The 17,929-nt window shown below is 42.3% G+C and overlaps 1 protein-coding gene across 4 annotated transcripts in view; it reads left to right on the top strand.

Moving 5' to 3' along the window:
- TTC13 (tetratricopeptide repeat domain 13) overlaps positions 1-17,929 on the top strand; it is a 75,833-nt gene that overhangs the window by 21,835 nt on the left and 36,069 nt on the right. For 2 of the 4 annotated variants that reach the window (XM_080822626.1, XM_080822625.1), the window contains exons 4-7: positions 2,180-2,250; positions 12,278-12,343; positions 14,042-14,134; positions 16,759-16,875. In XM_080822626.1, the coding sequence (XP_080678752.1) occupies positions 2,180-2,250; positions 12,278-12,343; positions 14,042-14,134; positions 16,759-16,875 (347 nt within the window). The remainder of the gene's footprint in view (positions 1-2,179; positions 2,251-12,277; positions 12,344-14,041; positions 14,135-16,758; positions 16,876-17,929) is intronic. The other 2 variants (XM_080822627.1, XM_080822628.1) reach the window with 1 other exon arrangement.

Raw genomic sequence — 17,929 nt, 5'->3', positions numbered from 1 at the left:
CCCTAAGCTGCTTTAGGATCTTCCATATCGCCATATTTTTTCCTTGGAAGAGCAGCTTCTGTCAATTTACACGTTGCCAGGAGATGTGGAATTGCCGGATAGTAATGATTTCTGTGAGAATTCCAGCGCTTTCTTTATGTCTTTGGACTGCCACAACAAAATTTAGATCCTACTAGCTATTTTATAGTTTTGCAAGATTTGGATGTTTTTTTTTAATGGATACTTTTGGGTTTTTCTCGAAAAAGTGTTTACTTTTAGATAGAAAGATTTGAAAGGTGCATTTGATTTTATTTAAGTGGAGTTCAACAGCCTAGCCATGGAGAACAATTTAAACATGTTCCTAAGTAGAGTAGTATTTATCCCCTAAAACTGTATTCGTTTTTATGGGTCACTTATTCATTTGTTCCTTCAGTAGATATTTACTGGTTATGGGGAGAGAGCTAGGAAAATTCTAAAACTTCAGATCTGAAAGGACTGTAAGAAGATGTCCTACAGGCTTGTTAAGCAAGACCCAGAAAGTGGTGAGAAGTGGTTGAGGTCGCCATGATCACACCGCTGGCGCGTAGCAGAGCCAGAGCCCGAGCCCAGATCCTGGCTTTCTGAGAGATGGCCATCTTCCTGCCTTCAAAGAAGGACGCGTCTGCGTTTCCATCCCTGTTCATGTGATCATCCAGACATTCAAACCGTTTTTGCCGTCTAGCCCAGCACACAGCAGTTTCGGTACAGCCTTGATTTATTTCCGGGGAGTGTGTTAGGGGAGGTCCCAGAGCAGGCAGCCTGGGTCCTTTGTCTCCCCTCATTGCCTTCAGTCGTGTTCAGCCGTACTGTGCTTCATCTGCTTGTCTTTGAACGGGGATAAGATCTGTACCTGCCTCCCTGCGATCGCTACTACACGGAAATGGACAGAGCACCACGCACACACCTGTCACACCTCTTTACTGCTCATGTTCCCGGCCCCCCACCAGAAGTGTCTCTGCTTTTCTTGTTCTCTGGGGCATCTGAATGGGATCATTCGTATCATTCCAAATAAGAATTTGACCTTAATTTTATCTTTTTAAACAAATTATGACAAAACCAGCCCTCGTTATTTTGAAGAATGCCCCCAGAGCTGTTGTCTTATTCTGACCTTCGGTGCTTCTGAAGTTTATTTTTCTCAGGTTAGTTATGGGGACACTCTAAGTCTCTTTCTGGAATGTTTTTACTCCTTTTCACTCTCAGGACATTTCAGCTCTTCACGCCAGTAAAAGTTTTAGTTGGCTGTCCCCTTGAACACCCCTTAGGTTCTAGGACTGGAGCCTTGGGATAAAGGCTATTTTGCGAAGAAATGTGATCAAAATAGTATTGCGTTGAGTGAGGAGTACAGTTTTTTCAGGGTTATTTGGGGATTTAAGGAGTTAGGGTAAATTTTATATATGAAATGTAATCTAGACTACCAATAATGTAATAATGTAATATAGATGGAATGTAATCTAGACTGCCAATAGTTTATTGCATTTTGGACAGGTCAAAATATTTAGTCCACCTATTGGTGTGTTTTAAGAGGTTGTCATGGCTCGAATTTCAAAATACCAATTACTGACACCATTTGATCAGAAACTGTGTATTCATCTTTAGTGTATATTTTGAGTAACGTTTGACCGTATTTTGAACAGAAGAGGTAGGAAAAAGACCACTATTGCGTTGCGCTGGTGTGAATTACGCATTCTCTTAATATATATTAATTTGAGCCTCATCTTTTGTAACTCGGTCACTGGCAGTAAGTTCAGCATCCCCAGAGGCTGAGATCCGTGATGCTGTTTGGGTATTTCTTGGAATTGTCGCAGTAAAATCACGTGGCCATGTTGTGGGCTTACTCAGGCTCCTCTGATTGATCGACAGGAAACATCACAAAGGTTATTTGTATTTGAAAGTGAGTGATGGACCCAGAAAAAGATAATTACTTCTTGTAGGCGATGTTTTATAGATGGCTTTAATAATTTAATTCTTGAGAGCCCTGGAAGACTGATAGCAGGTGCCGAGTGGTGGAAGCATTCAAGTACATCATATTAACTTCCCGGTTTTCTTTAACTGCTTCTGGTCCTCGGAGCTGCCTGCTAGGACTCGGCAAAGAATTTATTTACTGATTCTGCTCGGAGATCCTTCATTCTTTCCTTTCATATTTTTGTATTTTGTTTCATAGCTATTGCTTACGTGTTGATTGGCAGTGGACTCTATGATGAAGCGATAAGACATTTTTCAACAATGCTTCAGGTAATTTTTCTTCTTAATTATGAAATTTCAAGTTGGTGGTCACGACAGAAATACAGACTTATGCGTAGCTAGAATCTGCAAGAATATATTGCATTTAGGACCACATAAGAAGGTAAAGGAAATCGGCCCTGACTGAGCACTTTGTTGGCGCAGGCCTTGAAACGATGCTCTCATTTAATCTTTGCAGTATTAACTTTATTTTAAATGAGGAAAATGAGATCAAAGGAGATAAAGCAATTTGCTCACAGTCTCCACCCCCCCGCCATCAGCTGGAAGACATGGGACGCAAGTGCAGTTTAAAAGAAAAAAAACAAAAACTAGCTTAGTTCACTTTCCTCTCTACCATGCTATCTCCCATAAGACGTGGATGCTGGAAGTTCTTGGATGTCCATATGTTTACTTTCCGTGCAGGAGCTGATCTGCATGGTCCCACTCATGGATTTATTTCTCACCAAAGTGTAACTGTGGGACTCTTCAGCGGAAGTACTGACCCTTTCCTGATGGATGGCTGCTTTAAAAATGCATAAGTTAAGATAAAAGGCTTGAACAAAGGTCTAAGAGTTGCAAGGGAGACCCGTAATGCAGCCTGACATTGTTGGCCTTATACCCCTTAACTTTATTTAGCTGTGATCTTGTGGAGCGGACCATTATCGATACATTGTCGATAAGTCTGTACAGCAGACTACAGTGAAGAAATGTGGCCTTTAGAGTTGAACATACCCATGTTCTAATCCCCAGTGCTGGTTGCTAGCAAGTTATTTTACCTCCTGGCTCATGGAGATAATAACCATAACCTCCAAAACTATTCTTGTTAGGTTTTGTTTTGTTTTGTTTTTTTTAAAGATTTTATCTATTTATTTGACAGACAGAGGTCACAAGTAGGTGGAGAGGCAGGCAGAGGGAGAGAGGAGGAAGTAGGCTCCCTGCCGAGCAGAGAGCCCGATGCACGGCTCGATCCCAGGACCCTGAGATCATGACCTGAGCCAAAGGCAGAGGCTTAACCCACTGAGCCACCCAGGCACCCCTCTTGTTAGGTTTAAATGAGATATTCTATAAAGTCCTTAGTACCCAGTGCCTGGCACATAGTAAGTGCTCAGTTAATTTTAGCTCCTCAAAGCACCGTTCTAGCACACTCCTGTTCATAGAACAGATAATTTACAATCCAGCAGGTGAACTTCATTTTAAAATACTAATTTTGAAATTCCTGCTCTACTTTTTTTCTTCTTTAAACATAGAGTTAATTATATTGACAATTCTGTCTTTGTTCTCAAAAAAAGTCGCGGAGATAGTTTTAGGGATGACTTCAAAGTCCCCAGATCCAAACAGTTGTGTGTTTGAGTGCTTGTATGGAATGATAGTCTTCAGCTGTGTTTAAAGTATGAAGGGTAGATTCTTAGTAGTTTTACAAATCACCTTTCTGGTAGGCATTGCAGTACTTAAAAAGGTAAGCAAACACTTCACACAATTAACACTTGGGCCTGGTTTGACAGGGAGGTTTTGGTACATTTATAGGAGAAATGATGGTTAATGTATGGCAACTGATAGCAGAAAATGATGAGAACTTGACAGTATATTATCAATGCATTCAACTTTTTGAAAAATATTATTGTTGTAGATGAAGGCAATATAACAATGTTAAAGAAAGAACTCTAAAAAATTTCCTAATTCTGCCGCTCTACCATTATTGAAGTTTTTTGCTTATGACCTTTTCAAAGTATGCATTTGTGCTTCGTAATCTGAATATGTCTACTATTTTGTATTACTTTTTCACTGAATTTTGTACTGTAAATTTTTCTCACTATTTCTAATCTTATGCTTTTGATGGCTCTGTACTGTCCCTCGTGTTATCCATTTTTTGTTGTAAAACTTCTTTCTCTTGCAACTGCATTCGGAAAGTAGGTCAGGATTTCTCTCTTTGTGCCAAGAAAAGGTCTTAACGTTGAAATTCGATCGATCATGTTCATCAGCCTGCAATACAATGGGTTGCTTTCAAGTGGGAGATTTCTCTCTGAGAACGTGCGGTTTATAAGGTGGGATTCCTTTTCTGCCGGTGTAAGCTGTTGACGGGGCAGGAGCAGAGGATGGGGGGCAGCCGAAGTTCAAATACTTCCGGCCCACAGAGGACAGAGCTGGGCGACCACTTATAACATATTTTTATGAAGAAACAAGAGTGCCTCTGTCTTTCCTGCTGGTGCTTTTCTTAGATTTCTGTCTTTTCTCCTTTTATTTTGGTACTTCGCAGCCTTTTCCACATCATGACACAGGTAGATAATCCTGTTTGCATCACCCTGGGAGTAGACACAGGACCAAATTTAGAGGCATCTGGACGGAGCTCAGTGAAAATTTGTCACATTTTCTTTGTGTTATATAACTATATATATATTTTATATATAATAAAGATTGATAAAATACACTAAAATTCTTTTCAAAAAATTTAATTTTTTAGGGGCGCCTGGGTGGTTCAGAGGGTTAAGCTTCTGCCTTTAGTTCAGGTCATGATCTCAGGGTCCTGGGATTGAGCCCCGCATCGGGCTCTCTGCTGAGCGGGGAGCCTGCTCCCAGCCCTCTCTCTGCCCGCCTCTCTGCCTACTTGTGATCTCTCTCTCTGTCAAATAAATAAAATATTTTTAAAAAATTTAATTTTTTAGATTTTTATTTATTTGTCTATTAGAGAGAACACGAATAGGGGGAAAGGCAGAGGCCGAGGGAGAAGCAGGCTCCCCGCTGAGCGAGGAGCCCGATGTGGGACTCGATCCCAGGACCCCAGGATCACACCCTGAGCTGAAGGCAGACACTTAACTGACTGAGCCACCAGGTGCCCCTGTTCAAAAATTTTAATAAGAAACTCAGTCCTGTTTTTCCAGGCCTGAGGTTTTATGTTCGAAAGTGATGCACATGATTCCTATTTAAGAGCTTTCCGTTTTCGTCGAGTTCTTGATAGCCGATCTCATCAAGAAACCGCACAAGTAGGAGATAGCAGGTGTCTGAAGAAGAGTTAGTGACCAAAACTTCTTTTCGTATGGTGAATCGGATTTTGCAGAAGTCAGTCTCTTCAGGTTGTATTTTAAAAGCCTGAGACTTCTTTACCTCTGACTGCCCTTCCTTTTCTTTCACGGGCAAATGCAGTGGAACTCTTTCTTGTGGTTATGACATTGGTTTTTGTCCCAGCAATGCTTTTCCATGGCCCGGGTTCAGGGGGGCAGTTTGCTATCACCCTGCGGCCTTGCCCTCTTCGCCCTAGGACTGGCCTGAGTACCACCGCAGAGCCCGCCCCAGGCGTCCTCCTGTTCCTTGCGGGGCCCACGCACCGGCAGACACTCTCGATCTGTAAGCCAGCCAGCGGCCTCTAGAGCTCTGCAGTGGCAGCCCCTGGTACACAAACTTTTCAGGGTTTTTGAGTTCACATACGCTTGACAAAACTTACCTTTCGGACAGCCCAGGAACTCCAGTGTGTAGTAGCAGAGTGTGGACTCTGGTTCCATTCACAGGCAGCTGAAAACCATTGGGACCATGAGGGCTTGGCTTGTATTAGAGTCACCATTTTTATAACATCGTTCAGTGTGACATTGGGATCTGTGCGTGAGGGCTGCCTAGGATTCCAGAATGACCTTCTGCTGTAAAGCTCTGAAACCTACCTTTTGTCTTAGCTGTACCACGAGGAGCAAACTCAGACGATATATCCCTGGTCTCTGCTGTTGTGAGCTGTGTTTGAGTAGTTATTTAACTACGGGATACGCGGTCCATCTATAAAGGAAGAAGAAATGCTCCTCAGGGTTTCTCACTGAGCACAGCTCCAAAGCGTAATAGATGTGTCAGACTGCACTGAAAACTTGTGATTGAAAAGCTTGTGCATTCGTGTTGTCTATACATCACTGTCCTTCCTCCGGTGTCAGTGCAGCGATGACGGTGCTCTGGGAAAGTGGAACCATTCCCCAGCTGCCATGCTTCTTTGGTCCCCAGGCAGGGCTTGGTAACATATGTGGGGCAAAAATCGACTGAGGCCTTTGTTATTAATTGTGGGACCTTGAGCTCATCTGATTTGGGTAGAACTGAATTCATAAAAGTGTTTATTATTTTATATCAGCAGACAAAATGTGAAACATGCCTCTGTATACGATCTGTAAACATCCTTCTTGTAATTAGGTGCGTGGGTCTGCCACTTGGGCCAACCTGAATCCTCATTGCCAGTGCTGTACAGGGGCTCGCTTGAGTTCATTTGTCTTCAATTCAGTGACTTTTGAATTTTAATCAAGAAGTCAGCCTTGCTGGTCGAAAAATAAATATTTGTAAAATTTAAGTCACTGTATAAATGGTATAATGAGGATAGTAAATGAGACCTTTTTGGATGTAAAAAGATCGATGTCTTGGGAATTGAGACATCTAAGTGAACATGACTCCAGTAAGGTAACTGTCTTATTATACTATGATTTTGCATTTGCATAAAGTAAGAAAGATTGGAAGATTGAAATACTAGTTTTCATTTAAATAATTTAAAATTCTGAGTACTGGGTGTGGTGCATAAACCATGAGTCTTGGAACAATAAAAAAACAATAAAATTACATTATTAAAAAAAGTTCTGAGCACTTGATAAAATGTAAATATTGTTAGACTTAAATACTCAAAAAATATTTTTGAAAAATGGATATTCTGAGCCCAGTTTGCTTTTAGAAATAGACATTGGATTTTATTTGAACGTATAGTTCATTACGACATTTCATAAAGAGTTTTGACTTCTTGTTAAGATCTAAAGCCGATGACAGATAAAATAAAGTAATAAAGCTGTATCAATCAAGGAAAGCAATAAAATCCACCATTTACATTTAGGAACCTTTACCACTAGATTACAACTGAGATACAACCACAGCGATCCTTTACAGATCCTTCTCTGATTTAGGTTTTCTTATTCAATTTATTCTTTCTTTTGAGAACTTTTTTCAACAGCATAGAAGGACATATCATTACCATTGTTGTTAAATAATAGATTTTATTTCTTTCCTTGGTTGATGCGACTTGTTATCTGTCGCTGGCAGAATGGAAAGGCGCTGCTGTGGTCATGATGAGACCACGTGGGGGTATCAGGAGGCCACTGTAGGGTCACAGTAGGCTCTCTGCCGGGGTGGGGGTGTGGGGGGGGCACACGTAGAACCCCCCCGAGCCGAAATGATGATGGCTGAGCGCAGGAAGTTGTCAGTGTTCAGATATTTTGACTGTTGCAAAGTTTTGAATGGCTGTTTCTTAAAGGTTTAACATTTTGTACAGCAAAGTGAAGGCACTCCTGGGGCACACCCGTCATACAGCTTTGCCCTACGGAAGCCCGGATCTGGCTCTTTAGCAATGACTACCCCGTCGTTTCCGCCCAGGTCATCTGCTTGCTTCTCCTATGAGAAGGGGAGGCCAGGCTGAGCTGACTTCGATCTGACAGTCTTTAACACGCATCAAGATCTCCTCAGCCGCCTCGGAAATGGCCCACGTCTGTGGCTGACTAAGAACTGTTATATATTAAGACTTAACGTGTCAGGCACTGTGCTGGAGGCCGCAGAGCCAAACATGACAAGACATTGCCTCGATATTATGTGCCCGTGGGTGACAAATGTGCAAATGCAAAATAACGAATAATAAGAGAACTTCTTTAATGGAATTCTAGCCATTAAGAGGTTCCAACTCGACTGCGTGCCCTCCCTGGATCCCTGCACGTACCCCGACCCGTAACTGAGAGAGGATCCCGACTCGGGTTCCAGAGTTGCCCAGATCAGCGGGTGGCACGCTCTCCACGGCGTACATGAGTCCCCCTACTCTGCACTTCTGTGTGCCACCTCCTTCAGCATCCCCTCCATCCGGACACCTTCCAAGTACCTCTGGCGTCCATCCGCTTCTCCCGGCCAGGCCAGTTATTTGTTAGCTGCCAGGTGACTGGCACAGCCCTGTTTCCAGCCTTACCGCTTCACACCCTCCACATACACGCGCACATGCTGTCCATCCGCGGGCACTTTAAACACGCACACACCTTGCTGTTGCTTTTAGGTTAAAGAGTAAAATCCTTACTGAGGTCCCTGCCTACCTCTCCAGCCTTGTCTTGGAGCAGATGCCATGCTCCCTGTTTGTCTTGGGGCTCCTCTGCCTGGACCAGCTGCTCTGAGCTTCCCTCACCCCCGACACAGTTGAGCCCGGTACTTCTCAGGGAAGCCCTCCTAACCGTGTCTAATCTTTATGCCATTTTCCAAAGGCACCATTTACCACTACAGCCCTTACTGCAGATGTTAACTTTGCATTTGTATTTGTGATTCTCTGGCTGTGCTCCAAGAAGACAAGAGTCTTGCCTTCTGTCTTGTTTTTGCTTACTATAGTATTTCTAGCATGTGGAACCGGACATGGTAATAACTGACCCTAAGTAAATATTTGTTGACTGAGTGACTCATGTCTGTACAACATACACTAGGAACCGAGGCCTATTTACCTTCCAGGGGAGTCTGGAAGGAGTCAGAGGAGAGGTGGTGTTGGAGCTGAGGCCGTAGGTGGATGTTCCAGGCAGGTGGGCTATGCCCTGAGCTGGGGAGAGCATCTTGCATCCAGAGAGCTGTGAAGTGCTGATTTCTAGAGTATGAAATATGGGTGGAAAGTGGAAGGAGATGAGACGCAACCGTGAGGCAGAAACGTGATCAGTATTTTCTACAAAAGCATTTAGATGTAACCTCATTGTTTTCCCAATAGTGAGTTGCAACCTTTTAGTAGGGACTGAAATTGATTGGCAAGTGAAGACTAGTGCTTTACAAAAAGTGAAATACACTAGAATAGAAAAGAGGTTGCAGTGTAAATAATAAGACTAGGTTTGACTTAGTGCTCCTGATGTGTGTGTGTGTGTGTGTGTGCGCGCGCACGCACGCGCGCGCGTGCACATTATGTACATATATATGTGTGTGTGTACTGGGTTACAACGTAAAATGCGTTTTACCGTGGGTTAGAGTAAAAACGTGTTTGAATGGGGCTGTTGGAGGTGTTGCAGAGCCAAGGAATAATTCATCCAGGGTGACTTGATCGAACGTCATTGTTAGGTGACTCTTAGTGCGGGTCTGGAGACTAGACGGGAGGAAAAGGAATGTGGTTAAGATGGTTGCAGTAGCATAAGTGGGCGAGGGAGGAGTCCAATAGGGGAGTGGCCGGTGCACTGGGAGGGGGAGAGGCAGCAGGTGTATTGAGAGGGGAGACTGCTGGGATCTCCTGAGTAGGCGTGTGGATGGGGAGATGAGGATGACCCTCCCCCACCTAGTGGCTGACTCTGGCCATGGGGTGTATGTAGATGCCCCTTCAGTAGAAGAACTGTTTATTTAGGTTTATTAGGTACACTTTTTTCCGATTTACCCCTTGGTCATCATAATTTTTTTTTTTTTTTTCCGTTTTAGGAGGAAAGCTTCTGAGGTAGTCTATTTTGAGACATGACAAATCTGAGGGGAAGTGTTCCCCTCACTAGAGAATGTCTTCACAGGGGAAGAGCCGTGTGGGCTCACTGCCCCCTGCCCCAGCCTGGACGAGGGGCTTCCGGGCACTCTTGTCTCTCCTGGCAGGTGCTACTGCTATGGAAATACTTGAAGTCAGTCTTCACTTTATTTCGTGATCGGGTTGCTGTTTTTCCTGCTCCTCCTCTCCCTCTGTACCCGTATCCCTCTCCCTCCAAACGACTTCCTCTGCCTTTTTTTAATTCCCAAGCCAGGAAGGATATTTAAAATGTTTTTAAGTGTTATCTCTGCATGGCAGAATGATTAGTTGTCCTTTACCTTCTTTTTTGTGCTTTTCTTCATTTTCTAAATTTTCTGTAATTTTTAATAAATATTCCAACTACTTATTTGGATAAAATTTTTATTTGTACTAACAATTTCTTTTCTATGGTGCATATTACTTAAAACATCTTTTTTCTGATTACGAATGTATGCATGTTTGTTTTAAGCTGTGAAAAGGCATACAGCAGTGTAGTGAGTAGAATGGGAACACATTGAACAATCTCACTCCCAACAGAAAATTACTATTAGTGTTTTAGAGCCCTTTTTTCTGTGTATGTACTCACCCACACAATCATGTATAAGTATTATTCATAAAATTGCCGTTCCTCTGTAGTTCTATTAACTTGTGCTTTTTTTTTTTTTTCCATTTAGTGAAGAGCATGGAGCCTTTCATGGCAGTCATGTATGTTATAGATCACAGCCCCGAACAGTACTGTGTAGGGCCAGGGCAGTGACTGAAATGAGCAAAGTGCGTTGCCGTGACCTAGAGGTGATGGGTGGGCTTCCGGTACGCCGATGAATGCGCACCCCTCATTTAAGGAGGCGGCCAGTACTTAGCTCTAGTTTTTTTTTTTTTTTTTCATTCAAGAATGCAAAAATGTGAGCTTATCTTTGTTGCGTATTTGGATTTTTCAAGAGAAGTTAGATATCTGTAATTGCTTACTTGAATTTTTCCGATTTTGTACACCATGGGCTGGTCTGCTGGCCAGGCTGGGGCCAGTGATGCATCCGTCTGCCCCTTGCTACAGGTGTACTGGATTCTGTTAAGTCTTTTGTTTTCCAATATATGGCATCTCCTCTATTCTGTCTTACTCGCTCATCATTGAGGTTGATGTGTCTTTTTCTGCAGTGCGGGCTGACTCCCTCTCTCAGATTAGAAATTTAACGGTAGATTAGTCTATAAAATGCCTCATCTGGTACTGTTATATGAGCCTCTTTTCTTATTTGTTTTTTTTAAAGATTTTATTTATTTTTGCGTGCATGCTTATGCATGAGCAGAGGGAGAAGCAACCTTCCCGAGGAGCAGGGAGCCTGATGCTGGACTCTGTCCCAGGATCTGGGGATCATGATCTGAGCCGAAGGCCGACACTTACCTGACTGAGCCACCCAGGTGCCCCTGTTCTGTTAGATTGCTTAGCAGTGTCAGGAGTTTTACCCCCCAACTATACCCAGAGTCCTCTCAGTCTTTTTTCTTAAATGTAGGGGAAGGCTTCAGAGAAGTAGTAGAAATTGCAGAGGCTAAATGTAGAAGAGAGGCATCTCCCGCAGGAGGAGGGATGGCTCATACCACTTGTTAGGGGAGGTAGTGGCGGGGCAGCGGACCCCGTCCTTGGGCCGGAGGGCGGTTTCATCTAGTCCATCATCTAGTCCAGACTGGGGCAGTCTGCAGGAAGGGTCTGGTTCCTGTTCTGACACACAGTGTGAACAGACTGGAATGGACCTCTTGCTTGTTGCTCAGTGGGGCGGGCACTGAGAGGTTCTTTCATGACTGTGAAGGGGACAAACCAGGAAGAGGCACTACCCAGCACTTCACTCCCTACGTTTCCTTCCCTGAGCCTCCATTTCCCCTGTGAGACAGGATCGTGAATGCTGCTGGTCATAGAGTTGTTGGGAGGATTGCGTTTTTTTTTTTTTAATTTTTAAATTTTTTATAAACATATAACATATTAATAGCCCCAGGGGTACAGGTCTGTGAATCGCCAGGTTTACACACTTCACAGCACTCACCATAGCACATGCCCTCCCCAATGTCCATCACCCAACCTCCCTCTCCCTACCCCCCTCCAGCCCCCAGCCCCCCTCAGTTTATTTTGTGACATTAAGAGTCTCTTGTGGTTTGTCTCCCTCCCGATCCCATCTTGTTTCATTTATTCTTTTCCTACCCCCTAAGCCCCGCACATTGCATCTCCATTTCCTCATATCAGGGAGATCATATGATAGTTGTCTTTCTCCGATTGGGGAGGATTGCATTTTAGATGAGATGACCATGTGACAGAAGCTAACGCAGGGCTCCCTGATGTTGGTTCTCTGTGTTATTTTTTCAGTGCAAAACTCTTATTACGTGTCTCATGCAAACGAGCTTCAAGAACACACTCTTCTGGTTGGGGACTGTGCGTGTCCACGTATGTGTGGTGGCAGCGTAAAGTAGAGCTTGTCACTTGGGGCATTAACGTGCTTTAAGCAGAAACTGATTTTTTGTTTTGTTTTGTTTTGTTTATAGTTTTTGACGTGTTTCTGTTTTGGTCTGACTTAGGAGGAGCCTGATCTGGTTAGTGCAATTTATGGCCGAGGGATAGCCTATGGAAAGAAGGGACTACATGTGAGTATGGAATAGCTCCGTTTGCCATAGTGCCTCCATGACCCGACCCGGACCAGGGTTCCGACAGAACCACTCCCTGTTCATTGAGCTCTGATGGACACGTAGTGGTGTCACGCCAGTTCCCAGATGAGAAAATGGCAGGAGACAATGTACTCAGGATCCCATGGCTAGGAAGGGTGGGGGGTGGGACTGGCGATCTCTACCCAGGGCTTCTGGAAGTCAGTCTTGCCTCACGTTCTACTCCCAAAAGGACAGCCTTTGCCAGCCTAAACTTTATTTGGTGATGAGCTGGACCTAGACCGAGGAAAGGGTGAGACCTTGACTAAATATCTAAGAAATATTAATTGGTAAAAATGGAGTCTAGCATCTATAGCGCAGTAAGACTTAGAATTTTGTTTCTTTCACAATTTTTAAAGGTTGAATAAAAGAACAAAAGGGTTTTTTTTTTTTTTGGTAAAATTTATTTTTATTTCTTATCATATATGATACTTACCCCAGATAAGTATATTGTTGTAGCCTACATCTCCTTATTTCTCTGGGGGAATATGGGGGAAGGTTATAATAAATTTATATTTTTAAAGATTTTATTTACTTGAGAGAGAGAGAGAGAGAGCACACAAGTGGGTTGAGAGACGGAGGGAGAAGCAGACCCCGCTGAGCAGGGAGCCCAATGGTGGGCTCTTCCTGGGACCCTGGGTTCATGACCTGAGCAGAAGGCAACCACTCACCTGACTGAGCCACCCAGGTGCCCCAATATAATAAATATATTTTACTCAATAAGGCACCGTGGTATAAAAATGAAGATTCCCTGAGATTATGTAGTAAATAATAAAATAGTTTAAGATTCAGGTCTCCATATTTTCAGTCTAGAACATTATACATGAACTTTTCTGTTGTCTTACTGTGTATTAGAAATATTCAAATAAAATGATGATTGAGGAAGAAACATCACTTTTGTATCTTTGCCAATTAAAAAAATTCTACTAATTGGGTGCTGGCCTATTGGAGAAATTTTATATAGTATTTGTATAATTCTGAGACATAGAGGACTGAGAACAAGCTCAGATTTGGCGATAACAGAGGTGGTAGGAAGTGAGAACATCAGTAAATGACAGAAGTTGACCTAGTAAAGGTCAGGGATAAGCTGCTTCCTAATTCTCATCTGTAATATTATATCTCAACATGAAATTTGCTTGTATCTTTAATGTGTTTCTAATGTAAAAGTAACATGCTCCTATTTTTAATATAAGAATAACATGCAGATTTTAAAGAGAACTTATGTAGACTTGCTAAGGTGTAGGTGTGTGGGCTTAGGGGTTTTGATCGACACTGACTCGGCCCTGTGCTGCCCCCACACCGCCACTGGTCAGCATTGTTCTGCATGTTGGTGTCCATCGATATCCTTATCCTTCGAAATTCATTGATTCGGTTTTAAAATAGGTTAAATTTAGAAAATGTCCTACCAGCCGTGGAACTTGTGATACTACGTGGCCAGGTCTAATGGGCTGTTGATGGGCAGGTAGACTCGAGTGAGTTAAATAATTATAATATAACTTATTTAAACCAGCAGAAGCGAAGTTCCTATTTATTTCTAAATACAGGGTTATATCGTGACTAAATTATTAGTTTTTTCAGAAAAACTATTCAACCTGGTTTTGAGGAACAGTGTATCTCATACTGAGCTAATACCTTTTCAAGGACATTAAGAACGCTGAGCTTGCTCTGTTCGAACTGAGCCGAGTAATTACCTTGGAACCAGATCGTCCAGAGGTATTTGAACAGCGAGCAGAAGTGAGTGTGGTTTTCTTTTTCCCTCTGTCATTATTGGACTAGAATCTCAAATTTTTTTTCCCCATTATCTTATTACTTGTAAATTTTAAAGCTCCCTGATACCTATTGTGTTTTCCTCCATAGGTACCGAATGCCTTTAAACATGGTTGAAATTACTAGAAAACTATGGGCTGGGTGATACTCCCGATTTAACATTTAATAGTAATATTTAGTATAAAAATATGTGGTTATGACATGTGCTACTGTCAGTGTTCATTGAAAAATATATCACACATCATGTTTGCCATGTATATGTATGACATATTTTAGCAAAACTCTATGACAATATGGTCAAAATGAAATTCATAACCATTGAAAGTGTGCACATATGTGTGTGAACGTGCATGTGCGGGTGTGTGTACGCTTACGTATAATTCTTGTGAGATGTACATAGAGATGTAGATTGGGTAGGGGTGACCACAACCAGTCTTTGAGGGAACTTAGGACTTGAGGGGGAGACAGAGGTAACGCGGTGAAAATACCAGGTAACATTTGTGACAGGAGACACGAAGAGGAGGTACTTCTTCAGGGACAGAAAGACGTGCCTGTGGGGGCCTGGGGGGGGCTGGCAGGGGCAGGTGTGGGCGTGTCTGCAGAGGCCTCGTGAACAGGTGCCACTAGAGCCAATGAGAGCCCAGGTCTTCGGGGACAAGGTGGAGAACGGGGTGTGGAGACGCATTCCTTTTAATGTTTTTAAATGAAACGTGTTCATCTTACCATTTGCATAGTTAATAGTCAACTACAGGATTTCATTTTACTGTTCATTTAACCATACTAAGGGCTTTAGAATTTGTTAATGTATCCAGTCAGGAGAAAACTTAATCATCTGATCTTATGGGATTCCATAGTTCAACAAAAGGAAAAATGACATCCCTCCCACCCACCCCCCCTTTTAGGGGGAGAAAACTCAGAACTAAAGAAAACACTAAATGTTTTAGTAATTTAAAAACTGTGTTTGTGGTGTTTGTATTTACAAAGTTAGAGTCTCTATAGTTCCATTTCTTGAAGTGAACTTTATGTTTTATTGGGAATTTGGGTTTCTGAATAAAAATCTTTCTCAATTAATGATATAGTTCATTATCTCTTTTCTATTTTGGATTGCAACCGTAAGGGTTAAGTGATTGTAATTTGTTTGTTACTGCACGAGAACCTTGTTGGTATTTAAGGTGAGCATTTGGTGGCCAATTTGGTGATATCTGCTGTGGGGAGGGGGTGCTGATGCTTTTTCCCTCCATTACTCTGGTGTTATGTTAAAATATTATGCTAAAGCAAGAACTTAAGTGTGCATAGAAAGATTTATTTAGTAGCTTTAGAGGATTTGTGTACCTAATAAAAAGCTAGTTGTGTACCCAAAAACAATATCAGTAATCCAAAAAGTAATTTTCGGTGATCTTATATATATATAGTAATATTCCCCTTCTGTGTCATTATTGGGCAATAATATCACTACTGAGTGATTTTTCCAGCTTATTATAGCATATCATTTATATATGTCAGAATCATTTAATGAGAGAGCTTTCTCTTTCATACTTGCTGAAAGTCTATATTTAATGAACATAATTTAACCTTTTTTTAGTTACTCGGGTCATTATTATGCATGTTAATTATTACACTGGCGTGTGATAATTCATTTATATGCCTAGGAATTAATAAACCAGGTAGGGATGTTCTTCCTTCCAAAATATAACCCCCGACTGCTATGCTTTTTGAATTCTCAGGTATATATTCTTTAATTCACTTCTTTCCTTTTTCTGAGCTGCCATTCTTGCCACTGGTAATGTGCCTTCCTGAATCCTGTCTCTTTTGCCGGCTCTAAGTTCCTGCAGAGTAGGAAGCCACCTCGTAGAACCTGATGAAAATGACCTGTATCATGAGAACAAAATTAAGCCTCATTTCAGGATATTTGCTCAGGGTGAAATGCTTGAGCTTGAATGCATGAGTACTGATACCCATGTTGGATTTTCTTATGTCTTATTGCTGTACTTTTGCATTCTGAACTGTCTTCTCTGTTGTCATTGTCACCTGCACAAGCTCATTGCTGGATCACAAGGGCTTCCCAAGCAAGCTTGCAGACATAGGTTCTTCTGCTCTGTAGATGGTGACCAATGAGCTAGGAGTTAACAGAAAGGGGCTCATAAGATACCTGGAATCTCATGAGATGGCCCGCCAGTACTTTCTGCCACGGAGGACTCTACTCCGTGTCCAACAATTTCTCTGTTTTTAATAGTTCAAAGTTATCTTTCAGATTAACCTTGAAATGCTAAATTTTGTTTTGAAAGGGGATGAGGGAAAAAAATGGTCCCAATTCAAGAAAAGCAGCATCTGTTGTAACCCAGAACGTGAAACTGTGACAAAGCAATTTACGTGGTTATAGTTCATCAGCCTCCCCCTCGGCTAGACAGACTAGTGGCCGCTCAGCCTGTTGACTTTGAACCTTGCTATGTAGTATGTGGGGTCAGGGATAACCAAGAAGGTTATCCTATGAGTGGAGTGTGGTGAAGTGGAATTGAGAAGTCAGAAACTTTGGCAGTTTGGGGGTTGACCCCTGGAAGGTTTCGTCCCTAATCACATTTTTGGATTTATAGATTCTGTCCCCTCTGGGACGAATTAACGAAGCAGTGAATGATCTCACCAAGGCTATCCAGCTTCAGCCCTCAGCACGGCTGTACAGACACCGGGGGACACTGTACTTCATATCAGAGGCGAGTTGTTCTGACCTGGACACGTTCCCTTTTGTGGTGATAAAGACCGGACTTTCCATTTACTTCCAAAAGCTGCTATTTAATAGATTTGGGTTTGGGGCTTTATAATAACATGTTTGTGATACAAGATGGTTAAAAAGGCACTTCGTTTAGCTGAAATTGAACCCAGTAAAGAAATGTTTAGTACCAAGAGCACACATTTTCTTGCTTGAGCTGTCAGCAGTAAGTAATTCTAGACTCGGGGGGGGGGGGAGATAAAAAGAAAGAGAGAACAGAAGAGAAATTTGGTTCATTGACTATACTTCCGCTTTTTCTGCAAATGTCAGCATAGAGAAACAGATGTGCATGTTTTTGACGTGATTATTAAGCTGAAAAGCACAGTTTGAATTTCCTTGGGTACACCCAAGAGCCTTAACCAGAACCAACGTGGCTTCCCAGACTATAGCTTCTCTGTGAAAGCAGCCAGATCTGGCAAGGTTCTCTTTTATCATCATAATGTTATTTGTGGTTGCCACAGTTAGTCAATAGTGGGTTTACATCATTTTAGTAACAATTCCCTGTTGCCCAAGAAAATAGGTTTGAAAAATTCTCAGCATAACACATTTTAAGGTTGACCTATGGCATAATTATTGTACAAGTGTAGTAAGATGTTAGTGCCAGAAACAATAAGTTGTCAAGTTTCTCTAACAGATTATAACCTTAATACTATTTTTTACAAATAATCTTTTTTGTAGTTGAGACAGTCTATTTTTTTATTTTTATTTTTTTATAAAGTTTTTTTTATTTATTTGAGAGAGAGAGATCACAAGTAGACAGAGAGGCAGGCAGCAGGGGAGGGAGAAGCAGGCTCCTGGCCGAGCAGAGAGCCTGATGCAGGGCTCGATCCCAGGACCCTGGGATCATGACCTGAGCCGAAGGCAGAGGCTTAACCCACTGAGCCACCCAGGCACCCCGAGACAGTCTACTTAAATTAAACCTTTGCGGGGTTTCCCCCATCGATTTCCTAAGGAGATGAACTATTTCAACAAAGAGGATAAAAATTCAACTGATATTT

Source organism: Martes martes (genome assembly GCF_963455335.1).
Source record: "Martes martes genome assembly, chromosome: 14".
Lineage (NCBI taxonomy): Eukaryota > Metazoa > Chordata > Mammalia > Carnivora > Mustelidae > Martes > Martes martes.
This window is presented reverse-complemented; position numbering and strand designations above follow the sequence as displayed.